The sequence below is a fragment of the Pelecanus crispus genome, chromosome 1 (assembly GCF_030463565.1).
Source record: "Pelecanus crispus isolate bPelCri1 chromosome 1, bPelCri1.pri, whole genome shotgun sequence".
NCBI lineage: Eukaryota > Metazoa > Chordata > Aves > Pelecaniformes > Pelecanidae > Pelecanus > Pelecanus crispus.
In genome coordinates, this window is record NC_134643.1 from 179305904 (window position 1) to 179321907 (window position 16004).

Sequence of the window (16004 nt, forward strand, 5' to 3'; positions counted from 1 at the left end):
AGCCCTTTACTAAAAGGAACAAATGATGGAACAAGGTGGAATTAACTGACTAATTATAATTTGTTCCTGCAGTGGCATACGTTTTGCTGTTTAGCTAATGAGCTTAAGCAAAAATAAATAGTTTCAAGTTGTAACAAAAAAATAAAACAAAAATAATTGCTCTCTTTAGAAACTGACTTTAAGTCTTTTAAAATTCATTAGGAGAATGTGTTACTAGTGTAAAGTATTTTTTTGCATGTATATAATATACATATAAATTAATGCAGAGAATTAAATATACAGAGTATTATGTATTCTTAAATAAATGTAGAAATGCAGGTATTGGGCAATTATGAGAGAGGGAAGACAAAGGAAATAATAGTATAGATAAGACTTCTTGAAAGAAATATTTTTTTTTGAGGAATTAATTATGGGTCATAATATGTGCATACAGGCCAGAATTTTGTGTACCCTTCACAAGGTGGGCTTATGCTTTTGATCTGAAGTCTCAAAGATGTCACAAAGGGAACGAGAGAATGGTTGTGTGGAGAGCATTAGTAAGAGCTGGTGGGCTGTGACACAGAGACTGAGGCTGCAGGAGTGCTTGTTATGGTTCAGAGACCCTTCAGAGAGCCGCGAGAACAAGCTTAAGATGTCTTGTAAAGAACTGTTTGCTTATTCCGTCCTTCAGTGCACAGTTTGGAGGAGTTGAGAGATACCTGCATTATATATGTATATATATATGCATACATACATACATATATATAATATGGCAAAGAGACCTGTTTCAAGAAGCCTACCCAGTCTGTTGATCTCAGACACTAAAAAAACCCCAACCCAAACCTGTGCAGATCAGGCAAAATCCCAGCAGAACTATCCATTGTTGATTCCTACTGTAGTGGAAGTTCACCAAATTATTTTCTCCAATGTGTTAGCTTCTCTGCTTTTTCCAGCTGCCTCTGACAGCTGCTAGATGAGGACTCCTGCCTGAAGACTGAGAAGAATAGAATAAACTTCTCAGTTTCTCTCAGGGATACTATCACTGAAAAGAAAGGGTATTTCTAAAAATACACAACAGTATATTTTATTCTTTAGCCTGCAAACTAATGCTGAGTTTTGGATCCTGGAAAGTGCATCTGTGCTGTAACTTTTTGACAGTTTTTTTTTCCCCTGTAGATTCCATGCATGTGTTTTCCCCCACTCCACTGAAGGTATGAAATATAAGGTGCAATTTGCAGGAAAATTGCTGTTGCACTTTGAAGACTTGATTTGATTATGTTTCTATTCTTCCTCCAAAAATCAAAAAGGTAGTAAAATAACTTCTGAAAGATAGGAATTGAAATAAATTGAAAGACAGCAGAGACAGTTACAAGGCATTCAGTAGAACTTGGAGCTGACTGTCAGAATAGATCTGTTTTAAGCATGAGTAGCAGTTCCATTAAAAATTCTATTTATTTTTACATTTCAGTTTTTCTCCTTAGATTTCACTCAGGGGTGAATCTATATTAAACATTTTAAACATTGGGGCTCTGCTCTTGACAGAAATACATAGTGAAATTTTGTAGATATGGTTGCTTATTTGTAATGAGTTAACCCTGTACGTTTCTCTTTCATCCTCATCATTATTACATAATGAGTTTGAGAAGGAAGTGATAGTGACCAGTCAGTGGAGAGAAACATAATTGTAATCTCAGAATATTCAGGAATGCTAAAAAGGAAGGTTAGGAGTGGCTGTAACAACACTCCTACAGATGTCGTATTAGTTGGCATAATGCATGCCTGTGCTGAGTACATATGGAATTTTAGTTGACAGGTAATTAATCTTTATTTTTTATATTGTCACAAGAGCAATTTCAGAGGCTTGGGAGGGGAAAGTACTAGTGCTGCCAGTATCAGCTGTCAAATGTATCATTACTCAAGTTGGGAAGTCAGGTTGCAAGCCAATTCTAGCTTGCTGGCTCACATTCATGAGCAAGGAACAGGGAAAAAGAGGTCTGTCAAATGAAGGGTGAACTTCATAGAAATTGGGAGGGCTCAGAGGCACAGTTTGTCTTGCATTGTCCAAAAAATTTTCCTTTTCTAGTAAGTTTCCTTATTTTTTCAGGGAACTATTACTCTGTTTAGATATGCTCTTTCATATAATGACACTACTTCTGTGTAATATTTGCTAGAACAGTTGTGTAGGTGGGTTCTTGATTTTGATTCTCTCTCGAATTACCATTGTATTCTGTATTATATTTTTGTTATTCAAATAACTGTCTTGTTCTGTGAACACTGGGATATACGTTTATTGATGAAGACCCAAAAATATTATATTAACAGATATTCTGAAATATCTGTACTTCTTCAGATCATTGAAGTTGGATTATGTGAAGTCTTCGAACTGATAAAGGAGACGAGATTTTCTCATCCATCCTTGTGTCTCAGGAGCCTACAAGCCCTACTTAATGTGCTCCAGGGCCAGCAACCAGAAGGCCTGCAATCAGAGCCTCCTGAAGTCCTAGGTAATATCTCATCTGTTACTGTATTTGTATTAATATACATCTGTTATTGTATTGGACGGAAGAAAAGGGTTCTTAGCAAGTATTTGTGAGGTACTAACATGCTTGTTCTCAACAGACTGAGTTTATTCTGTAGTGTAAACTCCTTATGCTATATGTAACCAGTACTTTCTCAGCATTAATCTTTTGTAGAACAGGAATGTTGGCATGTAAAGGTGCGTATATATAAAAAAAAAGTCATATTTTGTTGTGTAATGCACTTTCACTGAAACATAGTAAACCTTACAAATTGTTATTCATTTGTCTTACTGAACCTATAAAATATTTGGTCTTATTGGAAGGAAGATGGTTCTACGGTGAACTTCTGCGATCTGCTGTTGTAATCTATAGCTTAGCTATTTAATGTTGTGATTTATATAAAGCTGCTAAATGAAATGTCAGAATTCTTGCTTTTATTTCCCCTGGCCATCCAAAAGTTTCCCTGAAAATTAATTTTGTTTTTAATGATATTGCAAATAGAAGTTGAACTCCTGATGGCTTTGAATGTATGATTGATTATGTCCTTTAAGTTAATATCCAGTTATCTTTTGTTAATTCATAGTTTTGATGGGTTTATAGAACTGCAAGGAAGGCTAGACTGTAGCACTGTTGTTTAAAAATAAATAGAAAATCTTAATATTTTCTATGTATATTTTCCTGTGTTATTCTTGGTATTCTATTTCCAAAGATGATAGTAATTTGCTACAGAAACGTTTTCTTTTGTATTGATGCACAGAGTATTAAAAAGCTACAAAGAAGGCTTTGTTTTGATTAGTGCCTTAGTGATTATTTTTATATACTCTCAAAAAAATTGAGGTGGATTTCTGTTTACACCTTGATTGTTACAGATGTTCAGCCACTAAATGGTGCTTGAAAAGAAACATATGATCAAAATAATTTTCAAGCTTTGATTTGAAATGCTTGTTTTTGAGAAATGGGATGTGCTTCAACATGGGTAATGGTCATAAAGATTAGACAAGGTTGGTCAAGACCGACACATCATCTCAGTGATGAGGTAGACTGAATAGGCAGGTGAAGTAACTCCTTCTGGACCATTTCTTATTAATGTGTTCCAGTGTAACAGAAGGGCTTAGTTTTTCTTGTTCTCCAGCCATTGTGATTATCAAGACTCGATGTTTTCTGGCTGAAAAAGAATTAAAAAGTAAGGATGTTGTAGGCCTATTTAAGTGGGATGCTTTCTTTTCTGCCTGGAAATAGGGCTAAACTTAATAACTGAGGAAAGATGTATCATGTATTTTGTAAGTTTAATTTTCCATTGACTGGCAAATTGCTTGGTATGATTTTGTGACTTGTCTACGTAATTGCTGTGTTCTATCTGCAGAATCCCTGTTCCAGCTTCTTCTGGAGATAACTGTCCGTAGCACGGGAATGAATGACAGTACAGGACAGTCCTTGACAGCACTTTCCTGCGCTTGCCTCTTCAGTTTGGTAGCTGCATGGGGAGAGACAGGAAGAACGTTGCAAGCAATCTCTGCTATCCTCACCAATAATGGCAGCCATGCTTGTCAGACTATTCAGGTCCTGCACTAAAACTTTTCTGTATCTGGGAATTTATGTAGATGACGTGTACATGAGTTCTGATCTCATCAGATCTATGTATAAATTCAGTTAACTTTTTTCCCTCACTGTTTTTGAGTTGTGTAGGTATTTCTTTGTCTCTCTTGGGTTGGAGATAGAACAGAAAATAGAATATTTAAAAAAATAGTCATGTTTTTCACTCACTTGCTATTTATTTTACTGTTTAGGTGCCAACCATTTTAAACTCTCTTCAGCGGAGTGTACAGGCAGTTCTGGTTGGCAAAATCCAAATCCAGGACTGGTTCAGTAATGGGATAAAGAAGGCAGCCTTGATGCACAAATGGCCGTTGAAAGAAGTATCTGTTGATGAAGATGACCAGTGCCTACTTCAGAGCGATGGTTTTTTCCTCTATCTCTTATGTAAAGATGGACTTTACAAAATTGGCTCTGGATATAGCGGGACAGTGAGGGTAATGTGATTTCTTCTTGTCTGATGAGATAGTTAATATTTTAACTTAACTTCTATGATGTCCTGTTTCCATTGAGAATCTTTTGAAGCTTGCTAATGATCAGTTCTTTTACAGTTTTTCTAAATTTTTCTGATTATGTCTATAAGAAAGTTTACAGCGTTTTCATACAATTTTCACTTCTCAATATGGTTGAGGACATTGTTATTTAGATGGTAAATGATTATGTGTAAAGTTATCACTCTGATACTTGTTAAAAGATTGGAGTTTTTTGTTTTTCAGGGCCATATATACAATTCTACATCCCGCATCAAAAGCAGAAAGGAAAAAAAGTCTTGGTTAGGCTATGCTCAGGTAGGTGAATAACTAAAACATAAAATGTGCGCCCCATCCCTCATGAGTCATTTAAATAGACTTTGGCTTAGAGTAAGTTTACACAGATATTGTATTGTTTCTTTGGCTTTAGTTATAAAAAACAGTTTTTTGGTACTGACTTATTAAATTGTGGAAGATAAGCAACATCTGATGGTACTGCCATATAGAAAGGAGTAATGAAAAGTGTAATTGATTTACAGTGACAACGCAAAGGCTTTCTGAAAATATGATGGTTTAACACTTGACTGTACAATTCATAAATTTAACTGATGTGCGCTTCTTAAATAATGAAGTCGGATGTAAAAGTGTGCTGTTGCAACAAAATAGTGTAAAAAAAAAAAACTTCGAAATATCTATTTATGAAAACAAAATGATTTTAAAACATTTGAAGTAAAATAAGGAAGTGCTGTTATGGTTGCGGGAGGATTGAGGGTGTGTAGAGTAGAGATAATTGTTGACTTTACCAGGGCAGAGTTAGCTATATTTGGATGTTCTGGGTTTTTTTTAGTTAGTCAGTTTCTGGAATATCAACCACCTTTTCTTATACCTTTGCCATTTATTATAAAAATAGTGGGGTTTTTTAGAATTCTTTTATTACCATTACCACTGAGTGTGCTCTCTCTCAAAACAACCAACCAACCAACCCACAATCCCCGCCCCCCCCCCCCCCCCCCAAAAAAAAAACCCCAAAAACCCAAACCACCAAAAAATTAAATTTCGGAGAACAAGGAATTTGCTTTGTTTTTTAACTACTGAGCAATTTTTATTGTATATTTACTATTAACTTGGTGATATTATTGCCCCAGTGTGAAGTTACGTGTACTTCTTGCCGTGCTTTTGATGTGAAATTGTTCATTACTGTCCTGGCTTCAGCTGGGATAGAGTTAATTTTCTTCATAGTAGCTGGTTATAGTGCTGTGTTTTGGATTTAGGATGAGAGCAGTGTTGATACTACAGGGAGTTTTAGTTACTGCTGAGCAGTGCTTACATGAAGCCAAGGCCTTTCCTGCTTCTCACACCACCCCACCAATGAGTAGCCTGGGGGTGCACAAGAAGCTGGGAGGGGACACAGCCGGGACATCTGACCCCAACTGACCAAAGAGATATTCCATACTATATGATGTCATGCTCAGCATATAAAGCTGGGGGAAGAAGAAGGAAGCGGGGGCCATTTGGAGTTACAGCATTTTGTCTTCCCAAGCGAAGCAGCTTTCCGGTGCTTAGTTGCCTGCTGGGATGAAACCATGACAATTACAAATGTGTATTCTATTATTACAGTTAGTGTGTGTGTGTGTATATATATATGAAATCTGGTTTTGTTTCGCATTAAAACAGATAGATCACCAAAAGGTATAGTGGCGCAATACAAATGTGTGTGGATGCATTCATTCAGGAGCCTGTTTGATCAGTTTGGAAAGGAGTAGGTTCCATACAGTTTCACTATATAGAGTTACGCATTTGGACATTCTGTACATAGCTGCAAATATATTTGCTGTTGTTCTTGAGGTGCTTGTACAGGTGTGTGCACTCACACAGTGACTGCACCCAAAGGCACTGCTAGTTGGAAAAATGTCACTCTGGGGCTATATTTCTAGGAAGATAGGTAAGTTGCACTTACTGCTAAATGTGTGTCTGTAGAAGAGGTAAGATGTGCCCTCAGACTCATTTTCCTTCAGGTGCTTGGTTAAGTCAGCTCAAAGTCAAGTGATTTTTCTTACTTCATCATATAAGTTATTTTAGACTGAAACTTTTCTACCTACTTTAATGCTCTTTACTTACTTTTCCTAGTTTGTGTAGGTTTGTTTTTCCTCATTTCACAGAGATTTATTTATCCAGGAAAATTCAAGTAGTTTAGGTGGAAGGAAAGAGGTTGGTTGGATTTTTCTGTTGTTAGATGACTGTAATTAGTGTCTCTGACTTTGAAAAATGAAGATATTCTGAGGTTAAGCCTTAGTGACCTCCCTGTGAAACGCATCCATTCTTAGATGTGTAGAATCCCCACGGAGGCCAATCATGCTTCAAGCAAGTGCAAGCCATTGTCATATTCTCCTGCTATGACACTGCTGTTGTCAGAATCATTACTTAGTGATTATTCATACTGGCCTCTGCAACCCTCCTGTAGGTGAACTCCGCTTTGCTTGGCCTCGGTCACCTTGAATGACTATGTTCATAAGTTCCCTTAAGTAATCTTTTTTCCTTTCATGTAGCTGCTTTTATAGCAGAAGTACTATCTAAGTGTAAATTCCCCAATTGTGTTTCTGTCCTGCTCCCTCAAAACCTTTGAAGGCTTCACAGGCATTGTAAGATCGAAAAAGATACGAGAGCAAAGTTGCCATATTGTCTCTCTTATGGATCTGTGCATGTTATGCAAACGTGGGGGCTTATGCAACCTATCTGGTTTAAGCTAAAGCAAAGCTTATTTGACTGTGTTTGTTTAAAAGTCCACTCAAAGTTATAGGTATAAACAATAAACCTCAAATGTGAGTTTCAAGTAGGCAGATCTTTTTACTGAGAAACCTTCTAAGCTGGTGACTGAATCAAACCTTTAAAAAATATATACATATGAACTGGAGAAGATACTATTTTGGTATACGAAAGGAGACTTCTTGATGTGGGCTGCTGACCAGAATAGGTAAATTTGGGGATACAAAGGTATTCTGCACATGGAAAAACAGAAAGAGGAAATCGTTAGTCCTGAATATCTCCCTTCCCCTAGGTCTGGTTAGGAGTTGGGAGGTGAGCAGTATAAGAACTCATTGTATGTAACCTTGTGTCATGGCTGCTGTCACCAAAATCAGCGTATACTTTGCGGGAATTTCTTTGATGAAGAGCTCAGAAAGAATAAACACATGGAATCTTGTTAATGTGTGAATCAAAGTAGTTAATTAACTTTTAAAAAAATTGTCTCGTTTTTAATGCACATATTAATATTCATTAATGATCACTCTTCTATATAGGGCAATACATGTATCTCCTTCCTGGAATTCCTGTGAATCTTATGTTGATTTGGGAAGTGGGGACAGGAACATTGTTTTTTACTGTGGCTTTTAACTGTAGTTGTATACACATATGAAGAACAGCATTACTACATGTGGCTTCAAAAGCTGTATATGAGCTTCAGCATGCTGATCTACAACATGTAGAAAGTATGGAGGAAGGGGGTAAAATTTCCAGTTTTTATTGCAGAATTTGGTTAGTGGAAAAAAGTTGATTATCAAAATGAAGCAAATTTGGTGTAAAAGATTTCCAAAATTTTTAAATAATACCAAAAATAACGATTGCATTTTTTCACTTTTGACAATATCCTTTGATGTATTTACAAATATTTTCATACCAATATATATATTTTCTTACTTTTACCAGGGTTATTTATTATATAGAGATGCGAATAATCACAGTATGACAGCTGTAAGAATAAACCCTGAAACTTTGGAACAAGACGGTACAGTTGCTTTGCCAGGTATGAATCTCCAGATATGAGAAGATGGTTGTAGTTACTGTTTACATGCTATGTATTTTGAGGTAAGCAGAAGAGAAATTGAGATAGATTTTGAGATCACAAAAAGAGTGGTTTTTTAATGGCTTTGGTTTGCTGCATTAGACTAGTTGCAGTATTTTGTTCAGAGGTCTTGCATCTTACTCCAACTACTGGAAGAATATTGCAATATTTTAAAATGCGTGGTCATCTCAATTTAAAGATTCCAAGAGCTTAACTTCCTCATTAAAGAATCTTTATTTCTTCCTTGTTTGAACTTTGAGCATTTGGCTCGGATATTACTTTGTTTACCAGTATCTCTTACATGTAGGTAGTTACAAACTGACCAAAACAATTTGGTTTTTAATATAGGTAGAAATGTATCCAAAAAACAAGGATGCTAATGAACACTGATGGGACATGCTTCTGATGTTTAAATTGGTGGTGGGCTTTTGTTTATTTGTTCTGGGATTTTTTTTTGGTAGTTTTGTTTTTGTTTGGTTTTTTTTTGCAGAGGAGATTCATAACTTGGATCTCTTTAGAAAATGAGGATGTTCCTGGAACACGCCTCCTGGTGAAACACATCTGTTCTTAGCCACTCACATAAAGAGAAGAAAGGCACAAGAATATCTTCCGATTGAACAATGATAGGCTTATTCTGTAGATCAGAAGAAAGATTTTTGTGTTGCATTCTGACATAAATAAGAAGGCACTGACTGAAACATCAGAAAAATTTTCTAGGCTTTTTGTATTTCAACCACAAACATTAATTTTTGAAACAAACTAGGAATGTAAAATCTAGTCTATGCAACTTTCTGTGAGTCCTTAAAATCTGGATGTTTAGGCTGCTTGGTCTTTGCGGGGCTGTGTGAGAAATTTGAGTGAGAGCACATTCAAGCACCAGACAAATTGCCTTGTAGGATTGTTTTCCCACTTTCTTCACCTCAAGGCAGCTTCTTCAACCAATAGGGTCCTGTGAGGTCCTTAATTATTTTACTATTGGTAAACAAATCAGTGCTCTTCATGCAAGTCTTGAGAGACACTTGAGCACATTTAAAGACTACATCTCTGAGCTGTTAGCTTTTGCAAATCTCAGTAACAGGTGTCATTCTGCAAGACAGCCTTGTGTTTATACTGTAAAAAGGCACAAATTAAACCAGAATATGCCTTCTAAACAGAAATGTATTAATCTTTGAGTGCAAAAGCAAATCTTATAACTGTGGGAACACCCAGTCAGAAATCCCTCAAACTATTTCACACAATTGCATTTTGTATGGTTTGCAATTGTGTCAAAGTGGATGCTAGATGTTCTTCATAACTACTACCCTTTGTATTTCAGCCCTTGAAGTTTGCTGTTTTACTTCCTGCACTTCTACACATTTATCTCAGTGTAATACTGCGAGCAGATGTGGCCTTGTTCTTTTGGCTAGGACAAATTCAAAGGGGTCCACTTCTGGTTATTTCCATTTCCCATTAGAATCCTTCTAATGAAAGAAATGAAGGTGGGAGGAGGGTATGTGACTGATTCTGAGGAAACCTGAGTAGGTACATAACTCTAGTAGTGGCTGCCCCACTGTAATCTTAATAATGACTCGCAGCATGTTGTAATTCTGAAAAACCACACTGGATAGAACTAGAGGGCAGTAACCTTGCTAACAGCTGAGTGCTGATACAACTCCAACTGTTTCCCCCTAGTTGGTATGGTATTCAGACATGGCTCTGTCTGGAGTTAATCTCTTTCAAATGCTGTGGTTGGTGATAATGCATTTAAATAAGCTATTCAAATTTATTCATACAGGGATGCATAGGAGATTAGGAGTTCATTAGGAGATGTGATTAGGAGTTGATCCTAGCTAGAAGTCATATGACCTTAGAAAACTCAGTGAACTATGGAACATTATCTTCTCCTTTCTCAGACAGTAGGATCCACCAGCTTCTTGAAATCATAAACTTTTTCAAAGAGCAGTTTTTCTGCTCTGATAGATGATCTAGCAAATCTGACAATGTATCTGGAACTACCAGACTGTGTCTCAACATTCTTGTATCTGATGCCTTTGCAGGCTTCATACAATGTTCTTGAGCTGTGGATCTATCTTCCCAGTCCAAATACCATAAAAGAATCCCTGAGTTGTATGAGACTTTTGAGGTGATTGGTCCTGAGTTTACAGAGGAGGTTTTCATCTTGACTGTTTCTTTAATGCTTACTACATACCTTAGAGAAAGGTTGCTGTGTTCAGCTGAAGAAGTTGAAGTTACATGGTGTTCGGTTTCATTGTTCTTTGAAACTACACATTAATATCTTGGAGCTCACTTAGTCTAAAAAGTACTGCTAACTGAGGGTAGCGTAGACGAGCTCAAGAGTACTTCTCAGCAGGCACAGAATGCACAATATATATATGGAAGGTGATGCTTCACAGTCATCTTCTCTTGAAGCCTCTAAGGAGCCTGTAATTAACAGATGTCTGTAGTTATGTCCTTTAAGTAAAACATAAACCCTTTCTATTATAATAATCTCCAGACAGAAACCTTGGATGTCTTTGTCCCCAGAATAATTTCCAAAGTCAGATTGAATAAGACTGCAATTGATCATGAGCTACTTGCTAGCTGAGACACTATACTATCCTACTTTTTGCAGATATTCCATTTGCTTTCCATTTTCTACTCTTCCCGTTAATTGGATATTTAATGCTGGCCCTGGATGTTACCTAATCAAGTGCTAATTTTTAGGAGGTCTTCTGAAGAACATATATTAAAAAATAAAAGCATCCCTGTTCCAGATTTCCTCTATGAACACACCTACCAAACATATAAACAACCCCCAAAAATGTTTACTGGGAGGCTTGCCTCTTCTTGAAATGACTCAAGAAATAGGCCAAACAGTGTAGTATCGACCCACTGGTGGACAGAATATCCTGTTTCCTTGACTTATGCTTATGTGAGCATGTAATTTTCAGCCATTCAAGGGATCTTAATACTCACCAACTTCCTATAACCTTTCAGAAATGTCATTTAGATTATTTTTGGAATTTCTCTTCAAGTTACTGACAGCTCTTTTGTTTTATCACTAATATCACTTTGCAGCGTAGAGAATTAGTAATGTGAATGGACTTTGGTCATTAAATCCGAGATTATTTTTGGGAGAACAATATTTCAAACTTCAGTGTATCTGCCATTCTCCATTCTGCTTGCTGCTTATCCTCTCTGTGATTCACACCTGTGTGTGCTCTAAGGGGGCATTTGTCTACTTTAGGTCTGTTACTTCAAGACGTGAGAATTAGAGAAGGCCACCTCATGCATATTCTATTCCTGGCAGGATACTGTATTGGGCTGGGCAGTATAGCAGGAAAAAGTAAAACAAGTTTATGGGTTTGTGAATACTGTGAGGTTTTTTCAGCTGTATTATTTTTATTAAAACACTCCAGCTAGCTAGCAAGAAATAGCAAACTTGTGCTTCATTTAGCATTACATTTGTTAGACAAAATGACTGACACTGTATCTTTGTTCAGGTTATGAAGCAGATATTTAGAGTGTAAAGTAGCTGTCCTGCAGTATTTTTGGAACGGGTCTCTTTCCTGTGTGTAATCAATGAAACAAGCACCTTACAAGCCATATAATACCAATCTCTTTGTTAGTAGCTCCGTCAGCAGAGCAAGAAGGGAAGAAGAGATGGTGTAGGGACATACTTTTAAACTTGTAGAGAAAGTGGTCTTTTTTTCCCCTAATATGGGCAGAATTTTTTCCTTACCTTTTTTCTTACAAATAGCTGACCTGTTTTCAATAAATTTGTGATGCATTCAAGTATATGCTTTATAGTTGTCAAAACCCCCTAGATTTTCAGTTAATAGTGTGGTGAAATTTATAAACAATGGAAAAATGAGATGAATAATGAAAAGTTTGATTCTGTTTCATTTATTTCTGTAGGTTTTATATGCTGGACTGAGGAAACTTTTCTTTAAAGCTAATGGCCCTCATTTTAAAAAAAAGAAAAAAAAAAAAAAGTCTTTGGGGAAGGAGAAAGACTAACGCTCCCAGAAAATTAGAATTTAGTTGTGTTATAATAGTACAGAATACCCCTCACAAGTGAATACTAAATGCTTTTGCAGTTAAATATTGGGGTAACCCCTTACATTTCATACAGTGGAAAGTGCTTTAATAACTCTTAGAGGGATGAAGGAGTATTATATGCTTTTGGTGAGAGAGGGGATCCTAGCATAAAATAACATGTTATCAGAACAGTATGATCTCTCTTTAGGCAAACTAGAACTCTTACAGAGAATGAATTAGACAGAAGCAGAGAATGGTGTGTGTATGTATGATAGTACAAATTGATGCGGTGCACTTCATCTTTCTTTCACAGATTGTCATACTGAAGGGCAGAATATTCTTTTCACTGATGGAGAATATATTAATCAAATAGCAGCATCTAGAGATGTAAGTGTTATATATGATGGGTAAACTTTTTCTCTCAACTGACTTGTTTTATTTTACAATACTTAGTTTCCTCTTTGCTTAATGTTTGGCTTTTTCTTCACTTTTTTTTCTCCATGTAACTAGAGATAATAAGAAACTGCATAGTTGAGCATAAAGGAGCAGTATTTTGGTATTTATCCACACAATTTTGATTTGTGATGGATTTTTCAGATTTTCTTTTTTTATTTTTCAGGTAAGATTTAAGAAAAACTTTGCTCTTTCTGAGGAAAAAATATTATACATGGAATAATGGCTTTTTAACATGTTATTCTACAGGGACGCTGTGGGATAAGCTTCTTAGAGCTTAATTATATTTTTTTTTCTAATTTAATTTCCTGTAATTGCTTTGGTACTTGTTGGGGAATTTCAGCCAGATTTAATAGAAGAGGTATGAAGGATATTATATTCCAATAGATTTTTATATGAAAACTTCATATTGGCCAAAGCTGTGGAAACCCAAAAAAGTGCTTCTAATGGGGCGAACCAGTTCTAGCTGTTCTATGTTTTGTTCAGCAGACAGTTATTATATTCTTAGTTCTGGACTGGTCACAGGTTTTTGACAGTGAGAAAGCTGTAAAACAGAGATGGGGCAGGGGTGGGGTGAGACAGGGTTGGCAAGAGATGCTGGACATGCAACTATAAGAAAACCAGGATTAATCCACTTCCCTGCTAATGGAACAACTTTTTTTTAACATGGCCAGATGAAGATACTTCATCTGCACTTTTAAACAGAAACCTGTTTTAGCTACTCTTTAAAGCAGTCACTCTTAAACTGCATGCAGAGTTTTGGGTTCCGAATCAGAAGTTGAGGGGCTTAAAAATTAGATCTAAATAGTTATAAAATCAAGATTTCTATAGTGAGATTCAGAGTTAATTATTTCTATAGCAATTCACTATTTTCATAGTGTTTTTATAGAATTCAGTATACACTTAAGGTCTGTCAGATGCTTATCTTCTGCTCATCCTGTTTGGTACTTTCTTCTTTTCTCCTCTATAATAAATGTTACTTTATCAATGTGTCCTGTGATAATTTACCCTGAAATAGTATTATACTGATGCACTTAGGCCATGGAAAGTAAATTAATGCATTTATTATACAGTGTAAAGTAGATCTGTATTTATTGCAGGATGGCTTTGTAGTGCGAATATTTGCTACAAGTACTGAGCCAGTACTGCAACAAGAACTGCAGCTTAAGCTTGCAAGAAAATGCTTACATGCCTGTGGCATCTCATTGTTTGATCTGGAGAAAGATTTGCACATTATCAGTAAGTCCTCTTTTTTGAAGGTTAGTAACAAGCCTAGTAATTCAAAAAATAAAACTGAAACACTGCCCTTCCCTTTGTTTGCCTTTATTATGTGCAGGAAGGTAGAGCTCCATTATAAACGTGGAGAAGTACATGGGTTTTGAAACTGCTTAAGTGTTACTTGACTCGTAGTAGTCCATACACTCATTTTGAACCACCTTTCCGTCTATAGCACTATCCATGGTTTACACTATTTTCCTCTAGTTGTATAATAAATATATAATTGTTTGAAGTTTGGACTTCATAATAGTACTCATGTAACATGTAATTAAGCTATAGAACTCTTTGCTGTGAGTCAAAGTTAACAAAAGTTAAAAGAACTGCTGGCTGGATTAATGGAAAAGAAATGCATCGAAAGATTCTAAATACGTGGAAACCACCTTTTACATCAGAATTTGGGATGCAAAATTGTTGGTGTCTACAAAGGTATTTTTGAGAAATATCACTTGACCTTTACTTTGGGCTTTTTTGGTCTGCTAGGTGTCTACTTTTGACACTATCAGAACAAAAGCATATTTGGCTACATGGACCTTTTGGCTGACCAAGTGCAGTTGCTCTTACGCTAGTGCTTTTTTCCCTCTGAACACCTCTGCAAGGTCTAGCCCAGTAAGCCTTCTTGTGGCAGCGAAACTTTGTTTTGCTTGTGACTTGCTTAGAACCTTTGTTATGACAAACGCTCCCTGGCAGAGTTAGGTCTGTAAACTGTTCTGTGAAACTGCCTGGTTAAACTGTTTGGGTAATGCAATCTTACTCGTGCAGGTACAGGGTTTGATGAGGAATCAGCTGTCCTTGGTGCTGGAAGAGAGTTTGCACTAATGAAAACTGCTAGTGGAAAGGTATTGAAAATGTTCTGCAGTAAATAGCAAGTTGCATCAATGTACTTCTACATGTTTTTTAATTTAATTATTATTTTCCACAATTCCTTTTTGCATTTGTAATATGTTAGAATGAATTAATATGACTATATTTAAATACATTTTCAGAGCCCGCTTTAAAGGGAAAAAGGCAAATGTTTATTTGAAAACATAAACAGATGGTGTTGGAACCACTGAGAAATCTGTGGCTTGAATTTACAGGAATTTCTACAGTCATTCAGACTTAGAGGCAGTGTGGGGCTTTGTTTTAGATTTGGGGGACAGAATTACCATTTGTCTACAAATGATTTATTAGCACATTTGCAAAATTTTTTTCCTCATAACTTTCCATAAACAGTCTGACCATAGTCATTTATTTAAATCCCAGCCTGATTTTTCCAGTCCTTCAGAGAATTATTGACTTCCCCTATGCAAAGTTCTCAATTGATTTCTTTAAACTTATTCTTAATTATTTGATATGTTGGTCCTGCTCAGTGGAGACTGTTTTCAGAGGCATTTGCATATTCATTGAAATTTAGAAATAATTTTGCTTACTGTCACTATGACTTTTTACATTACTTACTCTGTTTCTATTTTGGTTTGGGAAACTAATGTTATTTTACTTCTATAAGCATAGTTCTTTGTTTTCTTGTGTTCAGAATTGTGTTGCTTTATTGGAATGAAGTCCTTGCTCTGTTCCTGTCAAAAGAGTGAGATTGGTGAAAATGTTCATAAATAAACTTAGCTTTTTTTTTCCTAATAAAATGTAATAGTATGAAACAGAATTTGATCAAGGAGAACTCTTCAGACATTAGAGGAGGCAGATTAATTTGATCTTCAGACTAACAAATGCCTTTTCAATAGAAAATTAACAAATTTCCTAGTTTTGATCTCTAAAGTTGTGTGTTTAGGTATGAAACACGCTTTATAAGACATTCAAAGATAGCTTTAGGTGCCCACATAGGTTAACACACCCATTTCATAGTACTGTTGAGTAGCA

At 36.0% G+C, this 16004-nt stretch overlaps 1 protein-coding gene across 9 annotated transcripts in view; it reads left to right on the forward strand.

The window, feature by feature from the left end:
• MYCBP2 (MYC binding protein 2) overlaps positions 1–16004 on the forward strand; it is a 211490-nt gene that overhangs the window by 43670 nt on the left and 151816 nt on the right. For 8 of the 9 annotated variants that reach the window (XM_075720664.1, XM_075720685.1, XM_075720671.1 and 5 more), the window contains exons 1-7: positions 3878–4058; positions 4286–4528; positions 4808–4879; positions 8264–8360; positions 12733–12806; positions 13973–14111; positions 14910–14986. In XM_075720664.1, the coding sequence (XP_075576779.1) occupies positions 3909–4058; positions 4286–4528; positions 4808–4879; positions 8264–8360; positions 12733–12806; positions 13973–14111; positions 14910–14986 (852 nt within the window). In that variant the 5' untranslated portion in view covers positions 3878–3908. Of the gene's footprint in view, positions 1–2329; positions 2484–3861; positions 4059–4285; positions 4529–4807; positions 4880–8263; positions 8361–12732; positions 12807–13972; positions 14112–14909; positions 14987–16004 lie in introns of those variants that run through there. The other variant, XM_075720658.1, reaches the window with a different exon arrangement.